Here is a 16650-nt window from a genome sequence, read left to right as displayed (position 1 = left end):
AAACTCTGCAGCACTGCTTCAACCTTCCCAGTATTCAAAGCAGAACACCGGGGAATTTGATATTCCCTCACACACTGCTGTCTTACTTAGCTGCCTGATCCAAAAATAGCATCCATTTGGACACAAGGACAGCCCATAATATCATGTCATTGAAAGAAATCTGGAAGCATTGTCCCATTATGGACACTTATCATTCTGTTCCAAAACATACTGAGCTGTTTCCATAAGCAGTATTTTAAGGCATAGTAGTCACAATCCCAATGCAAAAGCCACCACATTTTGAACCAATCTGAAGGCAGCAATGTCCGTAGCCTTCGTGGAGAGGACAATATACTGTGCTCGGATGTAATAAATAAATAAATAAAAATCTTATTTTTTTGTTGTTGATTAATTTAGATTAAAACCCACATTTTCTTTATTTTAATTTTATTGACAAAAACACACTATTCCACATTTTGTCCAATGCCCTTAAAACAAATGTGCCAGCTGAATGCTTTCAAAACATACAGTGCTTAACAATTTATTAGACCACATGTCATAAGACAAAACACAAATATTTTAGGAATCTGTCATAAAAAATTATTCAAAATATTATATTGTAATTTTTGGACAAATCACAAACAACTAAATAGTATTTATTCACATAATAACAAAAATGGTCTTCATTACCTTTGATAACAGCTCACTTGCTTGCATTGTTTATGTACTTTTTCACAGTTCCTACTCTCATAAATTACTCTCACTGCATGTTGACTTTAAAACCTATATATAAATGTTAAACAACAGATATTTCAGCACAATGAATGTTTTTGCGCTGAATATTGTATACCTCGCCTCTTTGTGTTCTGACTGTTTAACGTGCGCCTGCCGCGCCAGCGCTCTTTCAGTAAAGATTTCAACTTAATGCAGACTGCCAGGGCGGGCCTTTATGCAAAAATGGAAAAACCCACCGTATGAGCTCCTGCAGGAGAAGTACATGATCCAAGCTGCCCAAAACGTTTTGGGCAGCTTGGATCATGTACTTCTCCTGCAGGAGCTCATACGGTTTCCTCCAATAATTGTAGATGCATTTTGTCCATATAAATGCATTAATCAAGTTGGACGTGCATTGTGGGCAGACTCAACTAATCGATAATAAGAATCAGTATCGATGATTTTCATGAACGATAATAATCTATTTTATCGATCAGTTGTTGCAGACCTAAAGTTAAGGCTGGAATACACTACACAACTATTAAAAAAAGAATGCAGTAACAGAATTTAAAACACTATGCATCAAATAATTTCCAGCGTCGCAAAATTTTTAGGGGGAAAGTGTTTAAACAAATCATGCAAGATGATTAACTAAGGTTTGTAGTAGTCAGTTATTTCCTCCATTATTTAACGCCCCCCAAAAAAGCATCTTAACCCACCTTTCGGTTGTGTTGTTAGATTCCGCACACATTATTTTACCATTGGCTTTGATTGTTTGTGACCCAGCACTTATTTGTGATGTTCTTGATATATTGGGTTGATCATTATACATGTGAGCTGGCAGCATCTGTGCTCTTTAATTACTTTTTTATTTTTTAACTTTTTATTTTTTAGTCTGTTTATCTCTTATTCCGAGGTCACCGTAGTCACCAGATCCAGTCTGTATCCAGATCAGAGGGTCACTGCAGTCACCCGGATCCAGTACGTATCCAGACCAGATGGTGGATCAGCACCTAGAAAGGACCTCTACATCCCTGAAAGACAGCGACTGAGCCTGGTTTCTCCCAAGTTTCGGTTCCTTGCCGCTGTCACCTCTGGCTTGCTTAGTTGGGGTCACTTCATCTACAGTGATATCATTGACTTGATTGCAAATAAATGCACAGACACTATTTAACTGAAAAGAGATGGCATCACTGAATTCAATGATGAACTGCCTTTAACTATCATTTTGCATTATTGACACACTGTTTTCCTAATGAATGTTGTTCAATTGTTTTTTTATTGTTTTTTTAACTATCTTTTTTGTTTAAAAACACTATATAAATAAAGGTTACTTGAGTTGACTTAGGCAGCTCATTATGTTTAGGAATGGAGCCTAGCTGACATTTTTAAAGAGATTCCCTGCAGTTATTCATAAAAGAGCATTAAATAATTAATATCCATTAAGTATAATGTCTTTGGTTTTATTAGAACGTAAAGTTGTTGCATCATCAGTTTAAATGCAGTCTGGGAAGAGGGTGATGTATACTTGATGTGGCAATTAAAGCGGCGATGTCTGCACGTCTGTATTGATCTCAGTACAGTATTCATTTAGCAATAAGATCATATTTGAAACAGCCTCTGTGCTCTCTTTTAGTGGGTGTTTAAGTGATGCATCCATTCAAAGAGAGAACAACAGAACAATTGGCTGCATAGTAAAGCTAAAAATAAACCGAAGGTTATGAACAGATCAAAAGCAAAATGATCTTCCTTGGACATGATATTTGAAGATCTGTCTCAGTAAACTGAATTCTGTACAAGTGTGGTGCTGCACAGCAGGAATGAAGACTGAAGTAGACTGGATCTATTTTTACAACACAAAGCAAAACGCTGCAAGATTCAGGATCATCTATTTTTGATACAAGTAAACACAGTTTTATCTCCGTTCAGAGGATGTTATACTTTGAAATTGTCACACGATGTGCAAGAAACAACGTAGTATCATTTTGCTAAAATTGCACCCCAGGCACTCTTTCCCAATGAGCTTGTGTTGCTGTTTAGTTTTGGGTCAGTAAGTAAACAACCTAGAATATCCAAACCAGCTAAAACATTTAAGACCCCTATATAGCAACCTCATATTAATAGGGACTGCAGTGCTAGTCACATTTCTAGTTTGAAAACCAGTTGTCAGTAAACTACAACTTTTAATAAATTCTTAATTTGCTGCTAATTAATAGTTAGTAAGGTAGTTGTTAAATTTAGTTATGGGGCTGGATTAAAGGGTCAAAAATACTGTCATGCAGAAAAAGGCATTAATATGTGCTTTATAAGTAATCATATACGGCCAATATGCAGTGCATGCTAATAAACCACTAGTGAGTTATAGTGAGAACTGGTGTCCAAAATTGGTCCAAAATTTAGGCTTTATGTAACCATGCGGTTGTAATATTGGTAGTATCTGAAATGGATCACAACACTGACACTACACACTACACTGCAAAATAAGGAAAGATCCATATCAGAACATTGGTAATATACTGTGCCAATTATATTTTATTTGCTAGTCAAAAGTTAAACTTTGTAATTATCTAACTAATTAGGGCAATTGATATGTAATAAGAAATTAGGCAAAGAGATAAATATCATAATTATCAAGCAATTATGGATCCAAAATCATTATTGTGCACTGTGGTTCATGCACTATATGTGCATTACTGAAATTCGCTGTTTAAAACTGAACTTCCAAGTTCTGTGTTAGGACCTTGACCTCTAGATAACCACCCCTCGCCATCAGGACTGAGCTAATCACTGCCGATAACCCCAATAAGAGAAGATCTTCAAACTGGCTCGACCTCATAAAAAACGATCTAGCATAAATAGCCAACAGACTGTAGTCCTTCTAAGCCCTGCTCTTTCAGCACTGTGGCTGCTTAGACCTCATCTGACTGTTTAATACCCTAATTGCTTTCCTGCCATTATTAAATCCTGAATGCATGGATACAAATTGTATTCCAGGAAGACACAAGCTTCCTGTTTTGTCCACTTCATTAGAGGCAACAAGCAAACCACAGAATTTAAATTCATAAATAATAAAAAAAATAATTAAAAATTGCTGTAATTGTGCTCTAAGGTTTTCGAGTAAGACTGATTACGGTTGCTGGTGGACCATATCTAAACCTGAAAGCAGCTTACGGTACGAGTTAAACCTGTTTACCACACAAAGCATTGAAGTGAGGACAAGGATCTGATAGTGCTGGGATTAAACAGTAAGAAATGAGCAGCTGGTGAACATACTTCAGAAGATATTACGATCCGAATACAATGAAAAGTCATTTCATTCTCAAATAGGAAAGGAAACGGAACAAATAATGAATGATTACTTAATGTTGTGTAAAGTTTTTTTTTTATATATTTTTATATATAGTATACAGTCATCAAAAGTGTTGTGAACCATTGTTGTTTGGTTTCAAAAATTCTTCAAAATTATGACAGGTTTAGATCGACATGACACTTAGCAAACAATGGGGGTGTAGAGTATACCTTTAAAGCCATATACTTATTTTTAATGTAAAAAGCTTTAACTGAATATTTAGAAGGTTTTGGACCTGGATTTAACCAATATTCTAGAAAAGTATGTGCAATAGTGCATATTTATATAATGCACATTTAAACATTACATTTCAGAAAACTTGTAATACTAAACTATTGTTTTTAAGGGGTCATTGCAACGTGTTTATGTGGTTCAAGGTTCAAAAAACACATTCTTTTCCACATATTGTACATTATTGTTTCTTCACTATGCCCCGCCTTTTTTAAACGCGTCAATTTTTACGAAGCCCTTTGTTCTGAAAAGCGAGGTGTGCTCTGATTGGCCGGCTATAGAGTGCATTGTGATTGGCCGAATACCTCAAGCGTGTGACGGAAATGATACCCCCCTTACCATACTTTGATGATGTCTCCCAGCACGTTGAGACAAAAACAATACAATCTTTTACAAATGAGGCATTTGTTTCATCCAGTGGGGACATAATTACTGATTATAATGACTTATACTGTCTTTTTACGTGTTGTGTTGGGTATCGTGCTGCTAAAACATAAAACCATCTTTGCATTTGCGATCGGAGAAAGGAGAAACAACATGAGCTACTCTACACTGCTTAAAACTTTTATTTGAATTGTCAGTGGCAAATCCTTTGCATATGTAAAAATACTTACAGGCTGTGAGTCAGAAACACCAGACTGTCCTTGCGGAGTTGGAATTGTCACATTTTATAGAAACAGACACCAGCATTGTAGGCTACTCTCTCAGGAAACAGTCCTCATTCTCCATAACATGTGCTGCTGCATCTGAATATTTGTGTTGAACTGTTCTGGAACAGTGTTATAGTTACAACTTAACCACTGATTTCTAGTTGTGTCCTCTTTTCGAAGGCTAAACAAAGAAGCTTTGCTTTCACTACAAACAAACAGCATATCCACAACGTGGCGCCTGCTGCAACGGCGAGAAAGAAAGTTATGCTTCTTTCTTTGTGTTAACATTTAGGCGGCGTTATGCAATTCTTCCCACATCGTGATGTAGACATGTGGGGGCTTGTTAGAACGAGCCGTTTTAGGAGGGCGTGGTTGACTCTTAACTTTTATAAAGAATATCTCTTTGGATTTGAGACTTTAGTCTTTGCAACTTTACATATCTTCTTTATGCACCAAGAGCTTGTAACACTCCAAAGAGAAAGTAAAATTTTAAATCACATCATATCACCCCTTTAATATACCATGGGCAAGACTGGTGATTTCTATAAGTTTAAAAATTTTATGTTAAGCATTAGTTAAATAATTATTTTTAAAAAAATCTAATAATAATTAAAAAAATGTTGTCATAGCTCTCAAATATTACTCGTGTTTAGCACATTCTAACTTGGTGATGCATTGCAAGGTTGCCATTTGCCCTCACAGACATTACTTTATAATATATATAGTATAAAATAGAGCAATTTGAATAAATTGAAAAACTTATGACATCTCAAACTCAGGACGCGTAAAGCACACCATCATTCGTCAGCCCACAAGGCTATCACAGGTGCGCAATAGGTGGAATGTATGAAGAGTGGACACCTGCACCCCATGCAGGTAGATATTAGATAATGCAACTCTGTGGTCTGTTAAACTGTCAGACTCACCTCTGAGCGCAGGCAGGAGTGAATGGTCCTTCTTGTTGTCACATTTGTTGCACTCACTGAAGTACAGCAGCAGGAAGACATCCACTAGCACCCAGACCAGAGAGGTGGTCAGCACCACCTTACAGTACACAAAGCGTCTCATGAGCCCCTGCTGGCGTCAGGACCCCACAGATGGACAGAGAAGAGGGACACAGGAGATGGGGCAGGGGGCGATGTGACAGGACACACTCTGAGACGTCATCCCACTGAAAGAGGACAAGAAAACCAAAAACATTAGTTGGATCTTTCTTTGCGAAACTATTATATAGAGCAGATACACTATTAATTTCGCCTTTAGGAAAACCTGCTGAAATATGCTGTACCTACTATAGCCCTTCTTCTATTTATATGGCCTTTTCTGGGGCCATTATAATAATATTACATCTGTCTACCAAAGTAATATTGCAAAAGGATTTAAAAGTAATTGCAAAAGGATAATAATTATATCACCCCTTGTTAGTTCCCACCACAGTAAGACAAAAACAAACAACCTAGGATAACTAGAAATACGAGTCTCTGTGCATAAAATCCATTAGTTTCCAGCTGATATGTCCACTAGAGGCAATAAAACACCAACAAGCTTTATTCCTTTTCCCATAAATTCTGAATGCAAGTGCAGATTTGAGCAGATTATCGGTTTTACCATAGTACGACAAGTTCGACTTTTGCATCACGTAACCAGGTCCACATTTACAGCTTTTCTGATGTGGTAAACTTGCTTGGAAGCTAACCTGGTACAGCATAAACCTTTTAGTGCGACTCATGGGACATTTAATTTCCAAACTGCTGCGATACATTTAACAACTAACAATTTAATGATCAGAGTCTGATGGCCCCTCCCCCTTCGCTACGTAATTAAAGCTGTGCCGATTTAGTGCATGAAGTGTCCAACATTCCACACTTCTTTTACGGTTATACAAGTGCATCATCCGTGTTATTTAAAGTGGAAGCTACTCATCATTTGTTATAAATAACAGCACTGCAGCATTTAGTCACTGTACATTACACTACTTAATGGGAAAAACAATAAAGTTTCTCAACACTAGAAACTTAACTATTATTGAAGACAGCTCAGCTATTATTAAAAATGTTATTATTATGAGCTTGTTTATTATTTTAAATCTTTGATGTCTCTGCTGCAAGTGAGGGATGTGACACAATAAGATCACTCCTGTCGGCGTGCTTCTCTTGTTCTGTCTGTTCCTCCCTTCCCCCATCTCTAGGCTCTATCCTGCAGTCTGGAAACCGTACACTTGCTCCAGACTGTCTGTCCTTTTCCTCCAGGGAATGCCTGGACAGCACGCAGTGAACACAAACTCCAGAGTTCATTCTGTATACTCGAAAGCACAGGCTGAGAATGAACACTGGAAAGAGTAAAAGCTGTCAGACAAACACGGAGAGCAGATGATTTCATAGCACTGAGACATGTTTATTAAGGGATATACTGTATTAATATATCTGTGATGTGCTGTCGATTACCAGAGAAAATTATTGCAATTCATCCCACAGTTTTCAAAAATAAAAGTCTATTGGAACAGATATTCCAGATGGTTAAAACGAAAAAATGCAGCTTGTATAAATTATTGGTAACACTTTATAATAACTGCATGCTATTAATCATTAGTTAAGCATTAGTAAACAGATGATTCATAATTTATAAAGCATTAATAGACAATAATAATCAGTTTATAAATACAGATATAAATGCTTTATTCTTGATTTAAAAGCATATCTATAGTGTGTAATTTCATACTTAATTCATGATCAATTTATCATTTCTCAATGAAGTATATCATTATTTACAAACCAGTTATTTAGGAATTGCCAGTGATTCATAAGATCACAAGAAACGTAGTAAATTCAGGTAGTTATAAAGTATTTAGTAGTGGTCAGTTAACTATTTATGTGAGCTCATCTAAAGTGAGGACTAGTTATGCCTTGTAAAGTATTTATAAAGGATATTTAAAGGCTCAGTTATCTTCTAAACAAAAAACAGAAACAAACACAACACAGTGATACAGCACATAGAAATATTAACAGCCTTTAAATCTCATTTGTAAAAGCTTTACAAGGCATAAATAGTCCTCACTTTAGATGAGCTCACAAAAATAGTTAACTGACCACTACTAAATACTTTATAACTACCTGAATTAACCCTGAATTACAGTAGAAATACATGTTAATAAACCTTTTATTAACACTATAAGTAACTATTACTATATGTCTGAATAAAAAGATGTATGAATGCACATTTAAATTGTTTATTAATCATTTACTTACAATTTCTAAGTGATCTTATGAACCACTGACAACTCCTTAATAACTGGTGTGTAAATAATGCTATACTTAATTTAGAAATGACAAATTGATCATTAATAAAGTATGAAAAAACAATTATTAAATACATTATAGATATGCTTTTAAATCAGGTATAAAGCATTTATATCTGTATTTGTAAACTGCTTATAAATGTCTATTAATGCTTTATAAATGATGAATTAACTGTTTCCTAATGCTTAACTAATAATTAATAGCATGCAGTTATTATAAAGTGTTACCAAATTATTTTGTGTTATTATTTATTAATTTATTAATCTGTTTATTTAGAAAGAAAGAAAGAAAGAAAGAAAGAAAGAAAGAAAGAAAGAAAGAAAGAAAGATTTTACATCATTCCTCTTCAATGTGATTCCCCACAGACTTCCAATTTAAATCCATTATGGTGCACATGCAGGACCTTTATTTGTTTGACTGTGATAATAGAAATCATGTCTCAGAAGCTGTGAATTCATGTTGAACTTAAAATATATATTTAAAGGTAACGCTTTACAATAAGGTTTGATGTGTTAACATTAGTAAACTACATTATAACAAACAATGATCAGTACATCTAAAGCATTTATAATGTTAATTTTGACATTGAGTAATCCATTGTTAAAATCTGGCTGCTATTATTATTAAATGGACCTGAGCTAACATGAACTAACAATCCAATGTTAGTTGATAAAAATACAATAGTTGCATTTTTATTAACTAGCATTAACAAATATTAATAGATATTGTATCAAAGTTATCATAAACCAATGTGCTTAACTAGTGTTAATCTTTAAAAAATAAAACTATAGAGACTTTCTGGTTTAGAATAGGGAACACTAATTCACTATTAACTACAACTTTTCCCTCAATAAACTCATAATTCGATGCTTATTAATAATTAGTAAAATAGTTTTTAAATATAAGTATTATATATATATATATATATATATATATATATATATATATATATATATATATATATATATATATATATATATATATATACTTTTTAATATGTTCTATCATCTTATGAATATGTAAAAATAAAAATAAAACAATTTAACTGTATTATAATATTAACTTATTTGTGGTTATAAGAGTATGATGATTGATAACACACAGTGAACATGTTGTATCCACTTAAATTACAATGGGTTATATTCAGGACCGCTGCTGGCTAAATGTGTGCCCTGAGCAGAATACCATTATTGTGCCCTTTGCCTACATGCTACTGTATGTACTTATTATGGTAATTACAATAACTAGGTAATAACTAGATACTAACTCTGAACCTACCCTAAACAGAACCCTAATCCTAACCCTAACCAGTACATGTTGTTAATTAATATTACTCAGTACTTAAATGTAGGCAATAATTACACTGTAACAAGGACACCTTAAAATAAAGTGTAACCATAAATGCTAATTAAATAGGGATTGTTAACAAAATATACTCCTAATTCGCTGCTTATTAGTATTTAGTAAGGCAGCTGTTACAGTTTAGGGGTAGGATTAAGGGGCCTAAAACACAGTCATGCAAAATAAGACATCAGTATGTGGTTGGATGCACTTTATTTTACATCTTTATTGTAGTTTAGATTTCATAAGATGTTTTAATGGTTTGGAAATAAGTCCCTTATGCTCAACAAGGCTGGATTTGTCTGATTAAAAGTTCAGGATAAATTAAATATGTCTGAAAGTACACAATTCTGAAAGCAGAAAATTTGGACCTGGGTCATGCAGTAAGCAACTGCTTACCATTGACCTAGCAACCAACCAGAAAAACCAACCAGAAAAACCAGAAAAACTTATCAACACCTCTTATCAACACCAAAAAAATTATATATATATATATATATATATATATATATATATATATATATATATATATATATATATATATATATATATATATATATATATATATATATATATATATATCTGTGTGTGTGTGTGTGTGTGTGTGTGTGTGTGTGTGTGTGTGTGTGTGTGTGTAAACTTCAAAACACTTTCATAACTAATTAATTACTGCTGGGCAAATCTATTTAAGCAATCCAATGAAATGTCTTAAGCATGTATGGATGCAGTCAATGCAAACATTTCAAATCTATACGTCCTTCTGTCGGATGTAGCAGTGTAGTCCTTCAAGAATAGAATGGGCCTCTGTTTTCTTTTGGGACTCCAGTATAGACAAGTTCATTGATTATGATAATTTACTTTTGTGCGACGATCTTATCAGGTGTAGACTTAATCAGGTAATCACATTTTCTTTGAGAAGTTTTAAAACAAATATAAAATACTGAGTGTGAAACTGAATTCTCTGAAATATTCCAGGCCCCTTACTTTTAAATCCATGCACTGTTTGATTCGTTTTAGAGATTTAGTTAACCAGCAGACTGGTGTAAAGTCTGAAAACTCAGCCCTTCAGATTGGGGTGTACAGTTACCTCTAAGCTATTATCATTGGTCTCCTGAAACTCAAAACCCAAGAAAGCATTGATTGAGTCTTAATTAAGAGCCTTTCACTTAACATTGGGCCTTTGCAAAGTCTGTTATTCACAGTTTGTAGCGAATGAGACCTTGTTCATTTGAGGCCATAATTATTTGCCATGCTTGCTAAGAGTTTACCAGTAACAAAGTGACTATTTTAGCTATGCAGAATTTTAAGACATTGTCTCAATGTCAGATGCCAAATAAGCAGAACTCACATAGTTGAAGTGAAGTGAAGTGACATGTGGCCAAGTATGGTGACCCATCCAAAGTGCAAACACACAGCAGTGAACACACACACACTGTGAACACACACCGGGAGCAGTGGGCAGCCATTTTTGCTGCAGCGCCCGGGGAGCAGTTGGGGTTCGGTGCCTTGCTCAAGGGCACCTCAGTCGTGGTATTGAAGGTGGAGAGCGCTGTACATTCATTCCCCCACCTCCAATCCCTGTTGGTATGAGTCAGACTTTCTAACCATTAGGCCACAGCTTCCCGTCATATAACAAGTTGCCTTACCTGTGGAACTGAATAAATGTGCAGTGAGATCTTTCACATATTTGCTGACGTTTCCAAAGTTTCTTGGTCATAGAGTACTGAAATTAGCAAACAAGACAAATAAGTGGTTTATGACATACCCTAATGTCTACACCGTGTTTTAGAGATTAAGAAACTCACTAAACCTCAAACATGGCCTTTTGATAGTGCTTTATTTATTTTCCTTTCTTTTCTTTTTTTTTTTTTGTGCTTGAATTCCTGAATAAGCTGCTTTCACAACAAAAGTTAAAGATTTTTCATTGAAGCATTAAAGCATTTTTTTTTCACGCTTGCCTGCATCCATCTGTGCATCAGATGACACAAACACACCTGTTAAGATTCACATAACACTGATGACATCAGATGCCTGAGGCTACTTTTCTCTCTCTCTGAATAAATACAATTATTAAAAAAATATATGTTCTGAAGATCCATAAAAATCTATTTAATTTTTACCAACTTTATATATTATATAGAGATGAAGAGAGAGAGCATGAGTTTTCAAAACGTTCAAAAAGGTTAAGTAAATTCAAGCAAATTGGGCCATCTTTTTTAACACTTGAGAGGACTAAGAGAAATGTCCCAGTTATCTTGAATTAACCTCTATTTTTAGCATAGCGATACCACTGTACCTCATCACATGCTAAAGATCAACACTCAGCAGGAAATCGGTTAAAATGTCAGTCAGGGTACGGTGATTTGTAAATGTGCATTTGTACATTGTACAAGCCCCAAAAGCGCAGATTTAGTTGTTAACCCATAACACACACACACACACACAGGGTCTTTTAGCCTGTATGTCTTTAATTTTGGATCGCACAGGACATATACTGGCATGTGCGCTTATTATTTAAAGAAGTCTTTTACATGTAAGGCAATGGCACTTCTGTACTTACTGAATGAAGACTGAAAGACACCTTGAGCTCCTGATGATCAGCAAACAACGTGTTGCGTCTGTTTCTCCTTATTTATAATCCCAATACGATTTCATGCGTATCTCTTGTTACGAGTGTGAACACCGAACGATATAGAACCAGTAAAACATGAATAAGTAAATACAAATAACAGGCCGGATTTACTGAGCCCCAAAATCTCGAGCTGTCCCTTTCAGCACTGCCTCTATGACAAATGATGCTGCATGCATTTAGCCCACTGCATCACTGGACAGATGTCATCCCTGGAATCAGATGCGAATGCTGATGCTGTGTGTCTTATGCCAGGTCTTCGTCTGAAGAAACATTTCCCTGCTCTTAGAAACGGATTCATATGATGTAAGTATCGTTCCGCTTGGGCTATTGGATTTGGGATGACTGGAGACAAGAGGCGTGTCCACATAAGACACCAATGCGCAAGTGCGCCGAGGACATCTGGTACATGTAGGCTATTTCTGATGACAGATCTCTCGCATATGTATTAATTGATTGCATCACCTTGTCACGTCCTTTTTACTTAAGGACATGCTAAAATGTATTAACAACATGTTTTGATCATGCATCGTATGTGTCGTAGCCTGTAATGATTACATTATTTAATTGTACACATAACTGGTAAGACATCGCCATACAGGGAGCCTATTTGTTGTCCAGAGTAAAATTTAGAGGTTCAGCAGCGACACCTGATGTATGCAAGAGAAATGAGACGATGTGATAATAAAAATAACCAACCTAACCATATTTAATGCAGTTCAGTTGCATTTACACTGCAGTTGCATACATAATGTTATGAGATCCTTAAAAGTACATTTAAAACTGCCTTTAAAAAGTTGTTTTAAAGGAGAAGTGTGGTCATAATAATTATAATAATATTGATGTAGCCAAGGTATTTGAAGTTATGGTTAAGTGGGGGGAAATGTCCTCCCTTAGTTCACATAAAAATGAAAATTAGCCCATGAATTACTTACCCTCAAGTCATCCTAGGTGTATATAACTTTCTTCTTTCAGATGAATCGGAGTTATATTAAAATTGTCTTTTGAAGCCACTCAGCAAGTGTTGCATGCATCGGTCCAAGAGAAGTTAAATAAAAAGTACCAATCCATTAAAAGGGGTTGAACAAAGGCCTCCTATAGTGAATTGATGCATTTTTGTAAGTAAAATATCTCTATTCAAAACGTAATAATCTCTTTAATCCTGCTTGTGCCAACAGTTGTACACAGAAGAAGCTCTGGGCGGATGACATGAGGTCAGCGTTGTGCATGCACCGGTGAGTCTCCTGAAAAACAATGTTCATTAACAGGAGAGAATTAAAGCAAAGCTTCCTTACTTTAGCAAAGGAAAACCAGTCTCCTCTTGGCTTATATCAAAATCCTCCGACATTCTTTCTTTAAAAATCCTCGTTTTGTACTTGTAATTAGTGACCAGTGATTTAACCTCTCCACTGCGTTTCTGCATCCGTCACTTCTGTGTGATGCAGACACAAAGCTGACCTCATATATCATTCCCTTGGAACTAGTAAGAATAAATTTGATGGGAAAACAAAGGATTTGATGTTTAGAACAGAATAATTACAGTAATTGCTCATAGCCCGGGGGTGTTTAACCCACACAAAAAAAAAAAAAAAAAAAAAAAATACAACAACAAAGTCTTTCTGAAATTACATTTATATTTTTATTAAATAACACATACTCCCTATGTACAGGCATATATAGCTGTGATTTTCTACAAAATAACAAGATTTAAAACGCCTTTATACCCCATGGGGGGTTCCCCCCCACTTTATCCTAATTGATTCAATGTTTTTATGACATTATTTTTGATTATTTTATAGCATTTCAAATGTCAGATTTCTTGGTGTCTTGGAGATGTTGCCACAGTAAGCATGTCTCAGTTACTTCTGTCTCTTCTCGTAATCCCAGATGGACTCAGTGACTTGATGGTGTTAGGGTCATACCATCTGTTGCAGGACTCAAACAAACACTCGCTGGATTATTACAGTATTTGCCAAATGAATGTTCAGAAATATACAACTGTGACAGAAACTATATGATTGATAGGATAACTATAAACTCTAATGTCACCTCTTACTTTTTATATCATCCCTTGTGGAGAAAAAAAAATCCATATTATGAAGTAAATATGACTAGTATGACTAAATTTAGCACATCACTGCTGAGTCCAGCGCACACAAACTACGATGGGGATCCTCACCAGTCCCAATGTCTTCCAGTCACCATCATCATCCTCCATGATCAAAATCATACTGATCTTAGGATAGGCAAGTGTGCAGTAAAGGAATGATAATAATAAATAATGTGAATAAATAAATAATGAGTAATAGTTTCAGTAATACTTTAACGACACTCTGATGAAATGTATAAACCCAGTCCAACCCAGGTTACTTTTAACAATTAATACTAAATTTAAGAGTAGTATTACTTCAAAGAATTTTGACACTTTCCAATTGTTTTTAGATCATAGATGGAAAAACTATGGAATTATGAAATATAGGCCAAATAAAAAATACATTAACTACATTGATTGCTACATCCATTGTGTGGTTAGTTTCCAATCTATTATTAGACTTTTCCTCAAATATGATCTAAGCTCGAGTTTGACTCAAATACAGCCCTGGCTGTCCCTGTTGTCTGTAGTGAAATATAAAAATTCACGTCTTTAACCTAATTAATGTAGGACGACTGGCCAGCAGATGGAGACAGTGGCCTGTCAATGATGTCCTGATTACAGAGAACGGCGCAAGAGTCGACTCATGTGTATTGGCTGTTGACTTGTGGGTTTAACAAAAAATAATTTTAAATAAATGCTCAGTGCACAGTAAATAAACGCTACAACTGTCTTTTAAAAACTCCCCATAACAATATTATGTATACACACACAGGACTTTATTGTGAATCTTGCAGGCAACATTTGATCACAACTGAAGACTGAGGGCCCTCTTCCCATCTGTGGGGTCTTCAGAGGTCATCATAGATGCACCAGTCTTCTAAAGTAGTAGATGGATACAGCAAATATGATTCAGCTTAGAAGCAACATGTTTGTCATTTAATGCCAAGGCAAGCTGATACAAAATATAGTGTACAGAATAGTATGGAAATTTAGAAAAATGTGCTGTTTTCTCTGTTTTTATTATCAAATTTAACATATAGCAGTACAATAAAACTGATACAAATATATTTTATTTTAATGCAGCAAAATTGTGTTTTTATAAGATGGATGCTTTAAAATCTCTTTAAACTTTGTGAAACTTTGAACCCTTTCAAATTATTTTGTTTTCAAATTAGTGTTTTTTTTTGTGTGTCAAGTCAAGTCAAGTCACCTTTATTTATATAGCGCTTTAAACAAAATACATTGCGTCAAAGCACTGAACAACATTCATTAGGAGAACAGTGTGTCAATAATGCAAAATGATAGTTAAAGCAGTTCATCATTGAATTCAGTGATGTCATCTCTGTTCATTTGAAATAGTGTCTGTGCATTTATTTGCAATCAAGTCAATGATATTGCTGTAGATGAAGTGACCCCAACTAAGCAAGCCAGAGGCGACAGCGGCAAGGAACCGAAACTCCATCGGTGACAGAATGGAGAAATAAACCTTGGGAGAAACCAGGCTCAGTTGGGGGGCCAGTTCTCCTCTGACCAGACGAAACCAGTAGTTCAATTCCAGGCTGCAGCAAAGTCAGATTGTGCAGAAGAATCATCTGTTTCCTGTGGTCTTGTCCTGGTGCTCCTCTGAGACAAGGTCTATACAGGGGATCTGTATCTGGGGCTCTAGTTGTCCTGGTCTCCGCTGTCTTTCAGGGATGTAGAGGTCCTTTCCTTTTCAGATCCGGGCGACTGCAGTGACCCTCTGATCTGGACACAGACTGGATCTGGTGGCCACGGTGACCTCGAAATAAGAGAGAAACAGACTAATATTAGCGTAGATGCCATTCTTCTAATGATGTAGAAAGTACATAGGGTGTTATGGGAAGTGTGTGTGTGTGTGTGTGTGTGTGTGTGTGTGTGTGTGTGAAAATGTCTCTGGCTCGCCGTTAAAGGGTTCGCTATCGATCTCAAGGTGAAGACATTATCAGTGTCTAATATGTATTTTCAAATGATCTTGGCTCAATTCATTGACAGATTGCAGATGTATCTGGCTTGCGTTCATGACAGGGAGGCCATAACTGGTTCAGAAGTGACAGAAAAGACTTTAGCAGGAGCTTCTAGAGTTGCTGTGTCAGTGCCATAAACTTTGAACCCTTAAATGTAAATATCAATGTTAATGTTTAATTATTTTAAACCATGCATTTTTAAAGTAAAGATCATAATTGGGCACTCGCAAGGCTTATTACATAATTATTAGACTGTCTGTTGTTTTAAATATTCCTAGGAGGTCTGTAATACTACTAGTTCTGCTGTAGGTGGCGCCACAGGGTATGAACTTGTGAGTGAGGAGAATAGCAGTCACCTCCCATCAGCTCTGTCGGTGCTTT

At 35.5% G+C, this 16650-nt stretch overlaps 1 protein-coding gene across 2 annotated transcripts in view; it reads right to left on the bottom strand.

Annotated features, from left to right (window-relative positions):
• The window catches only part of galnt13 (UDP-N-acetyl-alpha-D-galactosamine:polypeptide N-acetylgalactosaminyltransferase 13), a 72607-nt gene extending 60070 nt beyond the window's left edge, over positions 1 to 12537 (bottom strand). For both annotated transcript variants that reach the window (XM_052564896.1, XM_052564897.1), the window contains exons 1-2: positions 12121 to 12537; positions 5850 to 6094 (exon numbers count right to left, since the gene is read on the bottom strand). In XM_052564896.1, the coding sequence (XP_052420856.1) occupies positions 5850 to 5991 (142 nt within the window). In that variant the 5' untranslated portion in view covers positions 5992 to 6094; positions 12121 to 12537. The remainder of the gene's footprint in view (positions 1 to 5849; positions 6095 to 12120) is intronic.
• Positions 12538 to 16650: the final 4113 nt, after the last annotated feature.

Source organism: Carassius gibelio, chromosome B9 (assembly GCF_023724105.1).
Source record: "Carassius gibelio isolate Cgi1373 ecotype wild population from Czech Republic chromosome B9, carGib1.2-hapl.c, whole genome shotgun sequence".
Classification (NCBI taxonomy): Eukaryota; Metazoa; Chordata; class Actinopteri; order Cypriniformes; family Cyprinidae; genus Carassius; species Carassius gibelio.
This window is presented reverse-complemented; position numbering and strand designations above follow the sequence as displayed.